At 40.2% G+C, this 19,047-nt stretch overlaps 4 protein-coding genes across 5 annotated transcripts; 3 read left to right on the forward strand and 1 right to left on the reverse strand.

The window, feature by feature from the left end:
• The first annotated feature begins 395 nt into the window (after window positions 1-395).
• Window positions 396-2,925, forward strand: LOC18018805 (myosin-binding protein 3). The gene is made up of 3 exons (XM_006400150.2): window positions 396-1,243; window positions 1,334-1,456; window positions 1,540-2,925. The coding sequence occupies exons 1-3, from the start codon at window positions 424-426 to the stop codon at window positions 2,679-2,681; spliced, it is 2,085 nt and encodes a 694-aa protein (XP_006400213.1). The 5' UTR covers window positions 396-423; the 3' UTR covers window positions 2,682-2,925.
• Window positions 2,926-3,853: 928 nt separating this feature from the next.
• LOC18018806 (WEB family protein At5g16730, chloroplastic) lies at window positions 3,854-7,267 on the forward strand. Its single transcript, XM_006400151.2, has 3 exons — window positions 3,854-4,121; window positions 4,366-4,555; window positions 4,738-7,267. Exons 1-3 carry the CDS (start codon window positions 4,105-4,107, stop codon window positions 7,066-7,068), a joined length of 2,538 nt encoding a protein of 845 aa, XP_006400214.1. The 5' UTR covers window positions 3,854-4,104; the 3' UTR covers window positions 7,069-7,267.
• Window positions 7,268-7,608: 341 nt separating this feature from the next.
• Window positions 7,609-16,206, forward strand: LOC18018807. Of its 2 annotated transcripts, none has more exons than XM_006400152.2 (11): window positions 7,609-8,453; window positions 8,648-8,924; window positions 9,026-9,211; window positions 9,747-9,893; window positions 10,400-10,864; window positions 10,958-13,423; window positions 13,507-13,661; window positions 13,737-13,892; window positions 14,471-14,711; window positions 15,135-15,445; window positions 15,608-16,206. In XM_006400152.2, the coding sequence occupies exons 1-11, from the start codon at window positions 7,669-7,671 to the stop codon at window positions 15,903-15,905; spliced, it is 5,487 nt and encodes a 1,828-aa protein (XP_006400215.1). In that variant the 5' UTR covers window positions 7,609-7,668; the 3' UTR covers window positions 15,906-16,206. The 2 variants fall into 2 exon arrangements, with proteins under 2 accessions (XP_006400215.1, XP_024012596.1); XM_024156828.1 differs by having other exon boundaries at window positions 8,187-8,495.
• A 368-nt stretch (window positions 16,207-16,574) lies between these two features.
• On the reverse strand, window positions 16,575-18,409 carry LOC18018808 (amino acid transporter AVT1H). Its single transcript, XM_006400153.1, has 3 exons — window positions 18,247-18,409; window positions 17,525-18,129; window positions 16,575-17,114 (listed from the first exon to the last, which is right to left on the reverse strand). The coding sequence occupies exons 1-3, from the start codon at window positions 18,407-18,409 to the stop codon at window positions 16,575-16,577; spliced, it is 1,308 nt and encodes a 435-aa protein (XP_006400216.1).
• Between the last annotated feature and the right edge of the window lie 638 nt (window positions 18,410-19,047).

The following is a 19,047-nucleotide window of genomic DNA, read 5'->3' on the forward strand; positions in this document are numbered from 1 at the left end:
AGTTTCTCTCTCCAATTTTCTGAGGAAAAAAAACTCTTTATTCACATAAAATGATAACAATACATGAACCAAGTCTCTAACATAATACGCAAAGGAAGTCACCAAAACAAGGATTAATGAAAAAGGCTGTAATATACGAAACACATTATTACTCTGTTCCGGAAAATTACTCCACCTCCATTAACTTCTGAATGAAAGGTTACTTACTTCCAAAAACCGAGGTTTAGCTTTGAAAATTTATTTCGGTTAGGTTCTTAGTTCCGGTTCAGGTGTAAACCAATTTAAACTAGACAAATACAGCGTGGTTTGCGCATGTTACCCGACAACATCATTCTCTTCTCTCTCCTCCACTTTTTTCTCTCTCTTTCTCTCTTCTCTGCTCTCAGTCTCAGCGAAGTGAAGGAAGCAGAGGAGCCAAAATCAATGGCGGCCAACAGTTTCGCGACGAAGCTAAGCAGAAACACAAATAGAATTACAGTAATCTTGGTCTACTCATTCCTTGAATGGCTTCTCATGTTCTTTATCTTCCTCAATTCCCTTTTCATTCACTTCATCGTGAGATTCGCGTCTTTCTTCGGCCTTAAGCAAGTATGCCTTCTCTGTCTGAATCTAGATCGAATCTTCGAGCGAAACCCAGAAAAGAGATTCACTTACAGAGAGCTTATATGCAAAAACCACGTCGCAGAGCTCGCAAGTCTCAGTTTTTGCAAAACTCACGGGAATTTATCCGAATCGGTGAGCTTGTGCTCGGATTGCTCAGATCGCGAAGTGCGAAGCAACATTGGTTTAGGGTTTTGCACATGTTGCCAGAAGAGCTTGGCAGAAAAACCCTACCCTAATTACTTGCTTATCAAGTCATCGATTTGGGGGAGAACTCTGGGTGACAGAGAAAACGGTGGACTGATCTTTGAGATGATCGACGATGACAAAATTGGAGATGGTTTCGAGATAGATAGAGAATCCTATCCCCTAGGGTTCTTCAGGAAGAAAGCAGAAGAAGAGGAAGAAGAAAGAAAGACACATGAGCAGCAGCAAAATGGTGAAGTGATTTCAGATGCCGAGAGCTATGGTTTAAGTCTGAGAGAAGTGTCTGAGGAAGATGGGTTAAGATCCAACAACAGCAAGAATTTTCTCGGGAACGAAGAAGAAATCCCTGAAGCTAAATCAAGAGTTTCAGAGGATGAACAAAGGAATGATGACACAGGCAATAATATTGCTACAGATGGGGAAGATAAAGTTTCAGGTAGAGTGAGAACACAAACCCAAAATTCTGAAAATATGTTTCTGTTTGTTTCATGGCTTTTAAATATTCCTCAGTTGTGATTAAACACAGGGCGTGTGGAAGAAGATGAAGAAGAAACAGAAAGAGCAGATTTTTTAGATGATCAATTTGAGAGCAAGAATGAAGCTTTTGTCATCGAAAATCTCTCTGTTGGATTTGATCCTCTTCTAACAGGTCTTGTGCATATATGTATGCATCTTTGGTTTGGTTTTGTAATATGTGAAGCGAGCCTAAATGGAATTTTTTTTCTTTTACAGGTAGCCAAAATGAAGAAAAAGGAGAAGAAGAAGAAGAAAAGACTGAGTTTTTTCCGGAAACTTCAACTTCAGGCAATACTTTATTGCACAAGAAACTTCTTAATCTTTCCGAAAATGAGTATTATGTAACTGCTGAAGAGTCAAGAGATGGGAGCGTAGTAGTGAGTGAGATGGACGGTGGAGATCCTTTAAGAACTATTGAACGGCTTAGAGACACTGTGAGAGCAGAACAAGAAGCACTGAGAGGTTTATATGCAGAGCTGGAAGAAGAAAGAAGCGCGTCTGCGATAGCAGCTAACCAGACAATGGCGATGATCACGAGGCTACAAGAAGAGAAAGCGAAAGTTCAGATGGAGGCGTTGCAGTATCAGAGAATGATGGAGGAACAAGCCGAGTATGATCAAGAAGCACTGCAGCTGTTGAATCATTTGATGGTTAAACGAGAGAAAGAGAAGGAAGAACTCCGGAGAGAGCTTGAAGTTTACCGAGAGAAGGTTTTGGAGTATGAGAAGAACAGAATCACAACTTCGAATTGCGAGGCTGATGATGATGATGATGATAAAAAGGAGGAGAATGGAGAAGAGGATAATTTTTCTGAGACGGATGTGGATTTGGAGAAGATAACATTGGATTGCGTGAAACATATGGGCATGCTCGATGAATCTTTATCAGAGTTTGAGGAAGAGAGGTTAGTGATCTTGGATCAGCTTAAGGTGTTAGAGGACAGACTATTAACAATGCAGGACAATGAATCTGCAGAGGATTCAAAATTTCCAGGAGAATTCAGAAATAGTTATGAACATGGAGGACTAACAATGGCATCAATGGCAAAGAGTTTGCTTCCTCTTCTAGACGCAGCTGAGAACGAATCAGAAGACGGGTATGAAGAACAATCAGAATCCGTTGAAAAGAACTTTGGTTCAGAAAAAGAGAAGCTAGAGATAATTAAACAAGTTGATAGTGTCTATGAGAGGTTGCAGGTCCTGGAAACAGATGGAGAGTTTCTGAATAACTGTATGAGCTCAGAGAAGAAAGATGACAAAGGTTCGAATCTTCTTCAAGATATATTGCAACATCTCCGCGATCTCAGAAACATTGAACTCTCTGACACGTTTGAAAACCAGAAGACACATGAGGAATGATGTTTATTTACAAGAATTATAAACTTTCTCACCATTATTCAAGACAGGTTTCAAGAACCGGAATCAATGTCTTTGCACTGCTCAATGAAGGATCTGAGAATTATAGAAATTCTTAGGTGTTTCTTGTTTGTATGTTTTGTTTTTGGAATAACAAAAAAGTTTCACATTAGTCTTTGGATTTGTATCTGCCATGTACATTGTTTGTGTTTCTTCTAGTTTATGAGAGTTTTTCAGTTGGAAAAAAGGAAATTGATTATTGTTTACAAGTTAATGAAATGATCATTATAGTTACAATGGCACATAAAAGCAAAGCAAACATGGTTCTGTCTGGTTGACAACATTTTGAACACTTAATAAAATTTGAAACTGATTCATGTTGATTTAACTACTAGAAAACCATTCGAAACCTCAAGCGTATACTCGGGAGTTGCCGTATCAATACCAGATTTGCTTTAATATAATGTTTCATTTGCATATATAGATCTCATGATTCTTGCTTTTGGCAGAAAAGGCATAACCTAATCTCATGTGTTATTATTTACCAATGTCACATGCCCATATTGCTTTTGCATTCCTAAAAGAAGAAATAAAGACCAATGTATAGATTTTTTCAGTAAAAGATGGTGACAATAATGGTTTCTTTGGAATGATGATTGATGAACTTTCTTTTTTAGTGTATGGAATATTTAAATTAGTGAATTGTATGCAAGTTTGTGTAGCAAATATTCATGTTCTCTGAATTTATTATTTTCTTTTGACGAAATTGTTATATTTCAGTTTGTGAACACTCAATAATAAATAAGAATCGCCGAACGTTGACAAAAAAGAAGAAAAAAAAAAAGATCACCGACGATTACAGCCGTTGATATTTGCAGCCGCAATGATAGATGGACAAGTCACAACAGTGATGGTTGTTCGCTGTCTGTTTGATTGGACTAAAGAACAGCCGGGGCCATTTTCGCCATTTTACCAACCTTCACGTTCTTAATTTCTTTCTATTTTATTAATTAATCTTAATAAAATAATCATTAGTGGTTGGTTATTTTTTTTTGGGATACACTAATCGGAATGATCGGTAGGAGAATCCGAGAGTTTCCTTAATTTTGTTATAATTAATTTGGAATAATTACCATTTTTCTCTTTGGCTTTTTTTGGAGTGTGGCCACTCTGGAGACAGCCACACCTCTGCTTCTATCATTCTTCTGGGTTTGTTCGATCCTCTCTTTCCTTAAAAACCACCTATACTCGAATCATTTTTTCTCTCTCTCTCTCTTTCTCTTGATCTGAATCCGAAAACTGAGTCTCATTTTCAGCAACAAAATCTCGAGTTTGCGTGCTCGGATTTCTGAAATTCACCATTATTTTGTAATCGATCAACTTCATCTTCTTCAAATTGAGCGCGGCAGTGTCGGCGACGGTGGCTATGGCTTCGAAGACTAAGTAAGAGTCTTTTACTCAGTTTCACTCTGTTTTAGTTTTATCCTATTTCTTTGCGGATTATTTTTAGTCAGATCTGATCTGGTATCCCTGTTTCAAAAAATTTGAAAGTTACTATTTTGAGAAATAATATTTCAATGATCGAGATAGATCTAATTAATTATCATCCATTCTCGTCGGCGATTTCAAATCTTCTGATTAGTTTGTTTCCGTTTGCTTTTTGTTGTTGTTGTTGTTGTGGAAACAGGACTAGTTTATCTGAAACCACTCCCGGAAAACCATCTCCAAGAGTAACGAAATTGACTAGGGCAGTGAATAAATCTGAGACTAATTCTCCGTCACCGACTCCAAATTCTCGGCTTCCACTTGATCGTTCTTCCCCAAATTCAAAGCCTTCTGTTGAGAGACGATCACCAAAGGTTCCAACTCCACCTGAAGTAAGTATCGAAATGGTTACTAAAGTTCTCTTTTAGATTCAAGTAAATAGTCACTGTATGAAACATGCATACATACATTTTTCATGTGTTTCAGGGTAATTGTCTGTGGTTTTATGTTTGGAGTTGCTTCGACACGCAATGTTCTTTAACATGAAAGTTGACGTTTTTCTAATGGTTTGCAGAAAACCCAAGCGCGGGTAGTAGCAGCAAAAGGAGCAGAACCGCAGACCCGGTTGACACTGACTCAAGTCAAGGAAGATCTGAAGAAAGCTAATGAACGGATATCTTCATTGGAGAAGGAAAAAGCTAAAGCACTCGATGAGCTCAAAGAAGCCAAGAAAGAAGCTGAAGAAGCAACTGGGAAGCTGGATGATGCTTTGAAAGCTCAGAAAAACGTCGAGGAGAATTCCGAGATTGAGAAATTCCAGGCTGTTGAAGCAGGGATCGAGGCAGTTCAGAAGAAAGAAGAAGAGTTGAAGAAAGAGCTCGAGGATGTCAAGAAGCAGCAAGCTTCAGACTCTGCTGCTCTTCTTTCGGCTACGCAGGAGCTTCAGAAACTCAACGAAGCATTGGCCGCGGCCAATGAAGCCAAGAGCAAGGCCTTGAGCCAAGCAGATGATTCTAGTAAGACGGCTGAGATTCATGCAGAGAAAGTTGAGATCTTGTCTTCGGAGTTGACGCGGTTGAAGGCCTTGCTTGATTCAACCCGAGAAAAGAAGGCGATTTCGGGAAGCGAAATGGTTGCCAAACTAGAAGAGGAGATTGTGGTTCTGAAAAGAGATCTTGAGAAAGCTAGAAGTTTCGAGGCAGAGGTCAAAGAACAAGAGATGGTCATCGAGAAGCTTAATATTGACTTAGAAGCTGCGAAGATGTCAGAATCTTGCGCACACAGCTCATCTGTGGAGTGGAAGAGCAAAGCCAAGGAACTGGAGGAACAGCTAGAAGAAGCTAACAAGTTGGAGAGAGCTGCTTCTGTATCTTTGGAATCTGTGACGAAACAACTCGAAGGAAGCAATGAAAAACTGCATGACATGGAATCTGAAATCACTGATCTTAAGGAGAAAATCATGACGTTGGAGACGACAATTGCTAGACAAAAGGAGGATCTTGAGGAATCTGTGCAACGGTTGGGCAATGCAGAAGAAGAATTGTCCAAGACTGAAAAAGAAGTTGAGAACTTGAAGAATGAGCTCGAAACTGTGGAGGAGGAGAAAAATCGGGCTTTAAATAAGGAGCATGATGCTTCTTTAAGTGTGCAAAGGCTCTTGGAACAGAAAAAGAAGCTCTTAGCAGACTTGGAAAGCTCAAAGGAGGAAGAGGAGAAGAGTAAGAAAGCAATGGAGAGTTTAGCTTCGGCGTTGCACGAAGTGTCGAGTGAAGGAAGGGAGTTGAAAGAGAAGTTGATGAGTCAAGGCGATCACGAGTATGAAACACAAATAGAAGACTTGAAGTTGGTCATTAAAGCGACGAACGAGAAGTACGAGAATATGCTTGATGAGGCGAGACATGAGATTGATGTTCTTGTTAGTGCGGTCGAACAAACCAAGAAACATTTTGAGAGCTCAAAGACAGATTGGGAGATGAAAGAAGCCAATTTGGTGGATAACGTGAAGAAAATGGAAGAAGAAGTTGCTTCGATGGGGAAAGAAATGAATAGGTTGGATAATTTGCTGAAGAGAACCGAGGAAGAAGCCGATGCAGCCTGGAAGAAAGAAGCCCAGACAAAAGACAGTCTAAAAGAAGTGGAAGACGAGGTGGTTTATCTACAGGAAACCCTCGGTGAAGCAAAAGCCGAAAGCATGAAACTAAAAGAGAACCTGTTGGATAAAGAAACTGAGTTTCAAAACGTCATTCACGAAAACGAGGATTTGAGGGCAAAGGAGGATGTTTCTCTGAAGAAGATCGAAGAGTTATCGAAGTTACTCGAGGAAGCAATATTGGCCAAGAAGAAAGCGGAAGAGGAGAACGTCGAGCTCAGTGAAAGCGAAAAAGAGTATGATTTGCTACCGAAAGTGGTTGAGTTTTCGTCTGAGAATGGTCATAGAAGTGTAGAAGAGAAATCTCCTAAAGTCCAAACCATTGATCTCGAAGCTCCAAAAGAACATATCAGCAATGGAGATGTCAATGGCAATGGTATGGAGGAGAAAGATGTGAATGGAAAACCGGAGGCGAAAACCGAGAAGAAGGAGAAGAAAGAAGAATCTCCAGATGATGACAAAGATGACTCGGTTGAAGTTATATTCAAAATGTGGGAAAGTTGCCAAATCGAGAAGAAAGAAGCTTTCCCCGACAAGAAATCAGAACTAGAGTCCCAAGAAGAAGAAGAAGAAGAAGACTCAAGCAAAATCGATGAAAGCGATAAAACCTCAACAGAGAACATCGATGAGACCGGAAACGGTTTAATCGCAGAAGATCAGCTTGTGATGGAGAAGAAGATGAAGAAGAAGAAGACTTTACTTGGTAAAGTTGGGAATCTTCTCAAGAAGAAATCATCACCCGTAAACCCGAAATAACACACTCTTCGAGGTAAGGGAGAAAAAAAAGTAAAGCTTATATATATAAAAACCATATAATCTGTATACTCTTTTGATTTGGTCAGTGTTCTTCCTTTATATTATATCTTTTGTTGGTTCTTGATTCTTTTCTTCTTTTGGATTTCCAACAACAATGTGTCTCCATCTTTTTAATGTAAAGGCTTGTGTTTTTCTTTTACTATCCGCGGTTTAAAAAACCCGCTCAACCTCCATGAACTCCAAGCAGCTTAGATGAATTTTTCAGATGAAACTTAAATTAGAATCTTTTAGACTCACACCTCGTATGTGTATTATGAACAAACACACACATTTCATGGAATCGGTTTCCTTAATAGTTTCGCAACATTGGCCAAAATAGAAAGTTCACATTCCTCAAATCTGACGGCTGTGAAAGAAGCCGTAGAATATTGTAACTCAATCTAGCGGTTGGAAATAGAAAGAACACATTTCTCGAGAACGAGCCCTTCCTGTCACGATCTCCTCTGATAACCTTTTTCATCTCTCGAACTCTCTTCCTCTCTTTCTGGTTAACATTTCTTTAAAATCGATTAGAAACTCCGTCTCTCTGTGTACTACGATATGTACTCGCCGTCTTCTTCCTCCAGTTTTCATCAATTTACACCGGCGAGACAACCGCTCACTACCATACCCACGGCTTCTCCATTCATGCTCCGCCGGAGCTCTTACGGCTTCGGTGTGTTTCACAGGAAGCGAGCTCGTTTCAAGCGACAGAGTCGGAGCTTGGTTCTAGTGAATTCCTCAATTTTTCCTCCGCCGTTCGATGGCAGCGTCCCTCTCGATTTCCTAGCTCCCTCTGTCGCCGGCTTCGCTTCCGGATTGGCGGTTTTTCTGTCGTCAAGGCTATTTGGAAAGTCTTTGAAGGCTAGTGATAGAAAAAGAACGAGCGTTGAGGAAGTTGTTGGGGAATGGATTCTTTTCACGAGCCCCACGCCGTTCAACAGATTTGTTCTCCTCCGGTGCTCTTTGCTCTCGTTTGACGGAGATGGCAACCTTCTAGAGAGCCTGAGCGATAGGCTCGTGAAGGAAGAGAGGCATTTCGTTTCCCCGAACAGAGGGAAGATTGTATCGGCCGAAAGAGCTGACGAGGAGGAGAAGCCATTGGAGTATCAGAGGGTCTGCATCAATACAGATGACGGCGGAATTGTTTCGCTTGATTGGCCGGCGGATTTGGATCTGAGGGAGGAGCGTGGGCTGGACACGACTGTGGTTCTGATCCCGGGAACGCCGGAAGGGAGCATGGACGAAGGCGTCCGCTCATTTGTAAGCGAGGCTCTAAGGCGGGGCGTGTTTCCTGTGGTGATGAACCCTAGAGGATGTGCTGGTTCGCCTCTCACTACACCTCGGTGAGCTACATTCTCTTTCGTCTAGCATTTCTCTGACTACTGGTTAGTGGAAGTTATCTGATGATTTCGAAATCCAAGCAAAATCATTTGTTATTGCATCACTGATCTTTCTTTTTTTTATATCCGAAACTTCTAGTGACATTTGTTTGAATCTTATTTGATCCCAGGCAATCTGTAATTGTTTGATTTTGTAGGTTATTCACAGCTGGTGATAGTGATGATATATCCACAGCTATGCGGTTCTTAACCAAGGCTAGGCCATGGACGACACTTATGGGCGTTGGCCAGGGATATGGTGCAAATATGCTGACAAAGTACCTGGCAGAAGCCGGGGAAAGAACACCTCTTACAGCTGCTGTATGCATAGATACTCCCTTTGACCTTGAAGAGATCACACGAACATCTCCTTATTGTATTAGTTTGGATCGACAGCTTACAGGCGGATTAGTGGAGATACTTCAGGCAAACAAGGTTGGGTATTGCTTGTTATGCATCGTAATGATTTATCTGAACTCACTCTGAGTGAGCTCTTCTTTATATTGACTGCGCTATGCAAATGGATACCCTTCTAGGAGCTTTTCCAAGGCAGAGGAAATGCCTTTGATGTTGGAAAAGCTTTGTCTTCAAAATCGGTCCGCGACTTTGACAAAGCCTTATCCATGGTGACAAATGGTTTCGAGAATGTTGAAGATTTCTATTCCAGTTGTGCCACCAGAGATGTGATTGGGGAAGTAAAAGTTCCTGTCCTCTTTATACAGGTGAATATTTTGGCTGTGTAGTTAGGGTTCAAGGTTTACTCCATTCTTTACGACCTGATACCTTAACTCAAAAGTTCTTTGTGTTGAGGAATCATTGTACTTAGGATTTCATAGATACAGGCATATTTAATTTACTGAAGGAACCCATTATAGGATGCTAGTTTCGGTTAGGATAGACATAGAGATTCAAGTATAGACTATTGGATATTGTATGACTCAGGGCCTCAGGGGAGATTCTTATCTTGCACGGATCATGATTCAAACTGAGAGTAATGTTGAATGAGTTACGAGATTATGTGATGACATTATTTTAGGGTTATGCTGGCATTAGTATAAAATTGGATCTTGATCCTTCGGATAAACATGTTAATTTTTTTCCTTCGCGCTTGTCTCCTTTCACACACTACTCAAAAGTCACACTTGTAAACTTAAATCAGGCAATTTGCATGTAAACGTCTAATATGTCTAAAATTGGTCTCTTGGTGTGGATAGTGTTGTACATATTTTGACTCACGAAATGGCTTATATTTGTCAGAATGACGATGTAGTGCCGCTTTATTCAACACCGCGTAGTTCAATAGCTGAAAACCCATTTACAAGTCTGCTTCTGTGCTCTTCTTCATCAAGTCTAATCGATGGATTTACAGTGGCCGTGTCTTGGTGCCAGGACCTTGCGATTGAGGTAACTTCTCTCGCTATCCTTCTCTCTCACATGCATGCATAGTCAAATTCATACACAGCATGCATGCATACACACATATAGTTCCTTTAATTCAGTGAAAAGTTTCACAAATGCGGTGAAATTAGACTTGATCTGCTGGCATTGATGACCATAATTCAATACATCTTGGTAGAAATTAGGTTTCGTCATGTAATTCAAGAATCCAGGTTACTCCCGTACTTTTTGTCATATAGAGACATGATCTTTTTTATTTCTTTGGATACTATTGGAAAGATAAAACGCAGGCGTGGTAATTTCTAGGCTCACTATTACAATCATGTTGTTAGTAACTAATAATTGTCATTGATCTATGTGGGTGTAGAATTTTGGTTAACTTTTTGGTTAAAATGCAAATAACTATGCAAGTCCTTCCGTCTCCCATGAAAAAGTTTATTTACTTAAATTTCTTAGTTGAATTTTTACATCTACTTCTAGTTCTGAGAGATTTTCCTATATTGGCCATGCAGTGGTTGAATGCTGTAGAGCTTGGGCTTCTGAAAGGTCGTCATCCACTTTTAAAAGACGTGGATGTTACTGTTAACCCTTCAAAAGGATTAGTTATTTCGGAAGCCAAGGCACCTGAAAAAGGTATCACTGCCAAGAAGCTCCTGCAGGTAGCTCGGGGAAAGATGGTGAATGGTTACCATGTAGATCCTTCCAAGGAAACACTTGAAGACAGTGACATCAGCCCAAATTCTAGTTTGCCGTCTGTAACAGAGTTAAGAAAGAATGTCAAAATCGATACTGGATCTGATGAACCAGAAAACGGTGGAGTTTTAACTAGCGGTCCTGTTGAAGTTGAATTAGTCGAAGATAATAAGTCCGATGTAGAAGAGAGTGAAAGAGGCCAGGTGTTGCAGACTGCTGAAGTGGTTGTGAATATGCTTGATGTAACCATGCCTGGTACCCTGAAAGCTGAAGAGAAGAAAAAGGTAACACACAGCGTGCCAAAACAATAATTTGTTTACAAGTTTTATTGTGGTCGCTGCATTAACAGTTGCTTGACTTATTCAGTAAATGTCTAGGTCATGGATGCTGTTGGTCGAGGAGAGACAGTTGTTACAGCTTTGCAAGATGCTGTGCCAGAAGACGTTCGTGAGAAGCTAACAACAGCTGTAACTGAGATCATGCAGTCACCTGGCAGTAAGTTAAATTTTGAAAAGCTTAACCTTCCTAGTTTAGCAACAGGAATGAAAAAAGCGGAGGAAGCAAGGAAAGAACCATCAAGTCCCACAGGTCAAAAGGATTCTCATTCTCATGATCCGATAAATAAGAGCGATGGTTTGGTGAGTGGTTCAGATAACACTATTGGTGGTTCGGACATTTCTGCTGGTGGAATAGAAATAGAACATTCCTCTTCCGAAGCTTCCCAGAAAGACGGTAATAATGGAAAGTCCCAACCTGTCGAGAGTGATCAAGATGAGAGTTCTGTCCTGACTAAGAAGGGTAGTGATGAGCCAGGGTTTAGCCTTGGAGATAACGAGTCATCTGCCAATGAAAAGACCAGTGCAGCTGATGATCCTGAGAAGGCTTCTGAAGCAACGGCTGATAATACCAACCAGGGGCAGCCTATTGGCACAGAGGATGGAACAAGAGATGATGACAAAGTGGACCAAGGATCTGTAACTGGCAAGCGTCAAAGACAGGAAGAAACTAACGAAAAGGATGAGAAAGCAGCACCAGTGGCCAATGAAAATTCCAGTGCTGCTGATGGTTTTGAGAAGGCTTCAGACACAAAAGCTGATAGTACCAACCCAGGGCAGCCAATCGGTGCAGACGATGTAACTGGTGATGAAGATAAAGTGGATCAAGGTGCTGTATTAGCTCAGCAACAAAGAAAGGAGGAAACCAATAGAAATGACGAGAACGCAAAACAGTCTGCCTCCGACCAAAACAAGGTGGCATCTACTGGCAACGATGGAGATGCTGGAGAATCTTCTGCTTCACAGTCTGTAGAGAAAGAAGACATTGATGATCAGAACAAAGAAACCAAAATTATGCAACCTGTATCTGACCAAACTAAGCCAGCAATTGAGGAACCAAATCAGGCCAAGTTTAATGTCTCCCATGCATTTGAAGCACTGACGGGGATGGATGATTCAACTCAGGTCGCTGTCAATAGTGTGTTCGGTGTGCTCGAAAATATGATTACTCAGCTGGATGAAGAAAAGAAAGAAGGAAATGAGGTAAGTATTGGGAAGAATGTCACGGATGAGAAGAATGTCACAGATGTGAAGAATGTCACTGATGATGTCACTGATGAGAAGAATGTCACTGATGGGAAGATTGTCATGGATGAGAAGAATGTCATGGATAAGAATATAATATCTCCTTCTGAAGAGCAAACTCCCTACAAGAACGAAACGGAATGCCAAATGTTATCTGAAAAATCTCATGATCCTGCATGCAGTGTGCATGAAACTGGAAAAGGTTCTGACAGTGATAAGACAACTTGGGTGATGAATGAAAAGCATTTGGGCGGAGATGAATCTGTGATTAGTAAGCATCTACCAAAGACTTTGCCTGCAAGAAATACAGGTTCTCTCGAGAATTCTTCTAATGATGGTTACCTTGGGGAGGAATTTTCAGATGAGCAGCTTGCAAAACAATTAGACTTAGATACAACCACTGCTCTCATGCTCGATTATTATCCAGAGGAAGGTAAATGGAAGCTCCTTGATCAGCAACCAGAATACTTGAGTAACGTTGCTGAAAATGAGGCAGTCAGCAGAGATACGCAAGGAAATGTTCAGGTTCATTCACCTACTGTACGTAATGAAGAGAACATTATTGAGCCTTCATATGTGATATTGGACCGTGAACAAGAGGTGGAGCTCTCTGAAAAGCATGATGCAGTGGACGATCAAAATGACGGCCTTCACGAAGTAGATGAAGGATGTGATGAATTAGAGCACCTCATAAACGTTATTGTTTCAGACTCTTTGAATGTAGAAGTTCAACGCAGGATGAATTCAGCTGGCATGAGACAATTTGAGTCTCAACTCAATCGAGATATAAAAAGGGTGGCAAATAAACTTGCTTTTGCTGTTGTATATGCAGAGCCTACTTGGACTTTCAAAAGGAATAGCAAAAATTCCAACATTCCTGCTGGAAAAGTAGGTAAACTTCGTGGGGACGCGATCATTAGGGCAATTTCATCTGCTGTTCAAGAGGCTCATTTTCTCAGGCAAGTATTGCCTGTTGGTGTTGTTGTTGGCTCTGTTTTAGCTGCTCTGAGAAAATATTTTGATGTATCTACAACAACCGACAACGCCAAGAGAGATGTTGTCATGGGTAGAGAACCAAAATATGGGAACAATGGTGCAACACAGAATGTTTTGCCAACCAAAACGAGCCAGAAGAGCAAACAGAAGAACTCGAGCATTGGAGAAATGGTGGAATCTGGCCTACAAAATATCAGAAATGAGCCTGCTATGGTTGGTGCTGTGACAGCTGCTCTGGGTGCATCTGCTATGCTAGTTCAGCATGAGGTATTGTTTTACATTAGCATTCAGATGAAAACAAAGGATTAAACAAACATTTTCGTCCTTTATAATTAATGCATGTTGCACAGGATCCACAAAGCGGTGGCATCATGTCAAAACCATTGGAGAAAGAAAGTAAACAGAAAGATCAGAGCAGTATGGTGGCAAGTTTTGCTGAGAAAGCCATGTCCATAGCTGGCCCTGCGGTTCCAACAAAGGAAAGTGGTGAAGTGGATCAAGAAAGGTAATGAATTCCTCTAATATCAATGCCCTGAGTCTCTTCCTGATCTGAAAATCCCTTGGGTTTTCATGTGAACAGGATTGTGACAATGCTGGCAGATTTGGGTCAGAGGGGTGGCATATTGAGGCTAGTTGGGAAACTTGCTCTGCTTTGGGGTGGTCTTCGTGGTGCTATGAGTCTAACTGATAAACTAATCCAATTTCTGCATATTGATGAGTGGCCCTTACTGAAGAGGTAAGCTGATTTCCACTCTTAAGTATCTCTGTTGAATCTTTCCACTATCTCGCAACTTATATGATTGGCTTCGAAGTAGGCTCTTTCAAAAATTTTAACTTATATGATTGGCTTCGAAGTAGGCTCTTTTAAATTTTTAAAATCCAAAAAACTCAGACAAATTCCATCATCATATGCTTTTTTATGTTGGATATATATATTTGTATAAGTATAACTATTGGTTTTTACCAACTTGGCAGCTAGTTTTCCACTAATCTAAGTCTTGTGGTTAAAGGAATCTTAAATGAAATAACTGTTGAACTATGTATATGTGATAACCATCTTCTTGAAGACAAACAGGAGAACTAAAGTCTGATTCTTCACTACACATTGGAAAGTAAAATGTTCATTCGTAGTATGATAGATACTTCACTACAGAGTTGCAAGTGAATTTTCTTAATAAGCTATATTCTCTTATGAGAACAGTCATGTTAATGATTCCACACTCTTATCATTTTAGTGCCATAAGGAGGGTCCTCTGATTCTTCCTCATATGTTCTCGTATGTAAAATCTTTTTTTTTTCTTTTCTGTTTATTAGGGTTGTGGGCTTTGTTGGAATGGTGCTCGTTTTATGGTCACCTGTTGTGATTCCATTGCTTCCAACACTTCTCCAGAGCTGGTCCACAAGTACGCCATCCAGAGTGGCGGAACTAGCTAGTGTAGTTGGTCTCTATATTGCTGTTTTTATTCTTGTTATGTTGTGGGGAAAGAGAGTACGGAAGTATGAAAACCCATTCAGGCAATATGGGCTTGATTTCAAGGCATCACCCAAACAACAGGTATTACCTTAAATGTAATATTGACCTTAGAATATGAGAATAGTTTGATCTTCTTTGCATTTCTGGAAAAAGCTTCGTGACCATATTTACTTCCTTAGCCACTAGGCCTAACCTTGTAACCGGGGTCATGTCTTCTTGATTTCTTCATTAGCGCATTAGCCTTAGTTTCCCACATAAGTACGAAAAAAAGAAATATTACAATTTGCCAATTTGCTTCAATTAAGATATTCGCGGACATTTTTCTAACAGAAAAAGCAAAGATGAAACAAGGTTTGCTTAATCTGTTGTTGTGTTTTCAGCAAAAAGTTATGGCGTAGTTGTGATTTTCTTTTTCCCTTACCTTTACATGTTCTCCTTTTCTTTACTTCCATAGATTATTTTATTAAATCAGTAGAAATGATACTAAAAGACCATTCCTTGCAGATTCTAGAGTTTTTGAAGGCCTTGGCAGGGGGCATCATAGTCGTTCTATTAATACAGTCCATAAATACAATATTAGGAGCTGCGATTTTATCTCGGCCACCATATTTTCCACATCCTTTCGATGCCATGAAGTGTCTTAAGGGATGCGTGCAACTGCTTCTAGTGATAGTTAAGGGATTTACAGCTGCGACATTTGTTGTGTTTGTGGAAGAGTTGCTCTTCAGATCATGGATGCCTAATGAGATTGCTCTAGATATGGGATACCATCAAAGCATTATCATTACAGGGCTCGTATTTGCCTTGTTCCAGAGGTAATTATTTTTTTGGAGTATTTTATAGTTAAGAGTTATATGTGTATGTTATACTGTAGTCATACAGATTTAGAGCCTGGAAAGTACAATAGCCTGCAACGTAACTCTCTCTTAAGATTAGATACTAAGTGTTTTTGTTTTCCTTGTCTTATCGGTTTCCAGATCCCTGAGATCAATTCCAGGGTTATGGCTTCTGTCGTTGGGGCTCGCAGGGGCTCGTGAAAGAAGCCAAGGAAATCTGATTGTTCCAATCGGGTTGCGAACAGGAATGATAGCAGCAAGCTTTATACTACACACAGGTGGTTTCCTCACATACAACCCGAGTTCCCCGGTTTGGATCGCAGGGACTCGCCCGTTACAGCCTTTTAGCGGAGTGGTTGGTCTTGTGGTCTCTTTTGGGCTGGCACTCGTTCTTTATCCAAGGCATTCTCCAGAAACCAAGATGCAAAAATATAATTAAGAAGAAGAAGAAGAAGAAGAAGAAGCCAAACAATAAGAGACGGGTTTTTGTGCTCATGGCCTCTCTGTGATTTGCAGAGTGAAAACGAATTTACGGTGCGCTGAAGGATACAAAAGGAGTAAGTAAAGAGTAAATAAGGTGGGGACAGAAGAAGAGCTTCGGATTCAGTCTTGTAAGTAGGAAGCGTAAGACCCCTTGTGTACATCTTATGTACCTAGTAGAGTATATATATAGTATATTATTTAGATACAAAGTATCATAACAATGTATACATAATATATAGAAGAAGTCTTTTGTATAATCTTTTGGGTATCTTAAAAGCTGCTGTGTTGGTCGTGTTATCAAGGCAGATATGGCATCATAGAAAAAAAACAAGAGTTGGTGTTGCTGCATAATGAGATAGGTCTGGTTTTCTACAATCAGAGCCAGGAATTTGGAAGTGCATGGCAGTAAATCTGACACTAATTCTCCATCAAAACGACTCCAAATTCACTGTAATGTTGTCAATTGTGACACATACATTGCCTCGAGGTAAGATCAGAAGAAAGGCTTATATATAAAACATATATATATATATATACATTTACATATAGATTAAGCTTGTCTTTTTCTTTTATTCCGCTTTAATAACTTAACCGCAACAACAAACCGGGGTCTAAAAAAACCCGCTCAACCTCCATGAACGCGAACGAGCTCTTTAACAAGCAACTTGGAGGAATCAAACGATCCCAAAACTCCAAGAAGGCACCCAAAAACAACAAACCCGAGATTCGCAGCTCTTGTGAAGTTCGACATCCCGTCCCAGCATATCTTCAAGTAGAAAGCAGACGGTAATATGACAGCGATCGTGACGCTGACCAATGATCCCGTGAGGCTCAAGACATAACCGAAGTAAGGTACGGTTAAAGCCAATGCGAGAATGACTAGTAACAGGGTGGAGCCGACAAGACCACGAGCCACGAGCTTGGTGCGATCGCTCATGGTCAAAGGTAGGCTGCGTTCGAGCTGGATGGCTAAAGGAGCGAACTCTAGAGCGTATTTGGTCATTGGGGTTAGTACAGTGGCCCAAAGAGCGATCTTGGTTACTAGTAAATGTTTTGGAAGACTAAGGGTAATTTGGGGATTTACAGTTGGTCCGAACATCTTCGCTCCTGTGAATGCTAGTGCTGTGTACAGAGCCGTCACCGTAGCAAAGCTTACCATCGATACCTACGTAGTATATTCAACATTATTAGGTAACAATTGTATTAAGGTTTTATGCCGACCAAACAAAAAAAAGAAGAAGAAAAGGGCTTTACTATGATTATAAACTATATAATACATTATTTTCCCACACATTTCGTGTTTCTAAACCAAAAAAAAACACACTCGGTGTGAATTGATAATTCCATGCATTTTTTTTTTTACTTAATTCCACATTTTTTTATATAAAACATGCTAATTTTTTGTTTCTTAAGATTATTTAAAAAATTAACACACTCGGAATAATGTTTTACATAAGTATAAAGGAGTAAAAGGTTATGTATAAAGGAGTACGTTATGTATATTGAATTTTATATAAATAAAGATTGCTGTAAAAAATAAAAGGAGTAAAAGGTTATATATAGGAGCTAAGGTACCTTAGTGAATTTGGAGGGATCTTTCATGGAAGTGTAGAGATTAGGAAACACAATGTGTCCACCGAAGCCGAACAAATATATTCCCGAAACCGTCGGAATATTCCTTAACCGGAGAACCGGAATCCTCCCATCGTCAATAACGCCTCCAAACAAAGCCGTGTAAACCACCGACCCAAATATAATCGCCGACATAAGAATCCCACCAGAAGAAAGAAACGAGATCGAAGACAAATCCCTTATCCACAAACTCGGCAAAGCGATCGCCACCGCCACCGCCGTCAGCTTCGCCGCCGGGAAATAACCGTCGTGGTGGTTTGTAAAAGTGGCGGGAAAAGCGGCGGAGATGTTGTCGTGGAGGGAGATGGTGTAAGAGACTAAGGCCATGAAGATTTCGAGGTAGATGAAAAGGGAGGCGACGAGACGGCCGTGACGGCCAAAGGCGGAGTAGCCGATGTCTGTGTAGGATTTGGATTTGGGGTTGCGGCGGAGACAGTTTCCGAGGATGTGTGAAGTGTAAGTCGTGAGGATTCCGAGGAATATCAGGAGCAAGATTGAGATCCAACCGCCGTGTTCGACGGCATACGGCATTGATAGTTGGCCTAGTCCTATACTTACCGGAGAAACATGACGTCAGAGTAAGGCTTGTATTTTGGTTTCTTACGTATTAAACTAAATAAAACTACATGTGTGGATTTAGAAACTTTTATGTATCAAGAACGTACCAATGAGCATACCAACCATGTTGATAACTGAATGAAGAAAGGAACTATTCTCATCAGAGGCTTTATGATCCGAGCCCAAATCATCTTTAACCTGTTTTTCGTGGCCACATTCACACCTTTTATTTTCCTCAACACACGCAACGCAAATACTCGCTCCCGTCATGATTCTACTACGCAGTCACAAGCTTACGTTTGAGCTTATAATTAATTTGTATGTTTTTGTTTTTGTTTGTGTGTGTTAGAGAAAGAGGGAGTGTTGCTGTTATTTGTAGTAGAAAAGGTGATGATGCATTGCGCAATGAAGAATTTTTTAAATTACAATTTTTAAAGACTTTGTTTAGTATATTCGTTGGCCTTCCAATGGGACTGGAGAGTGGGTTTAGGAGGAATCATATCAAACGAATTCGAGGGGAATGTTCATACGTCATCCATTCCTTCATAAGTGAAACATGACATATATTTAGAAAAAAAATGGCTCCTAGTATTTTCTAGAAAACCCTGATCTAATCTTAAACCCCAAAAATTAATCGTTAGATACTACAGATTATATAATAGGACTTATATAATTTATCCCTAACCATGTATGCACTATGCACGATGAGAAACTGATTTTAAGACTTTGATTTGTAAACAGAACAAAATTATTGGACCATGCATGATCGTTAATTATTAAAACGGATGATTCATTCCAACTTTATTTAGTTCACCCAAAATGTGTTAGTCTTGATTACTAGTGGTTAACCTCGCAAACGTCTCATTGGCGACCGATACTAGTTCAAAACATCGCTTAACATGTAACTT

This window comes from Eutrema salsugineum, unplaced genomic scaffold (assembly GCF_000478725.1).
Source record: "Eutrema salsugineum unplaced genomic scaffold, Eutsalg1_0 scaffold_2, whole genome shotgun sequence".
In the NCBI taxonomy this organism is placed as follows: Eukaryota; Viridiplantae; Streptophyta; class Magnoliopsida; order Brassicales; family Brassicaceae; genus Eutrema; species Eutrema salsugineum.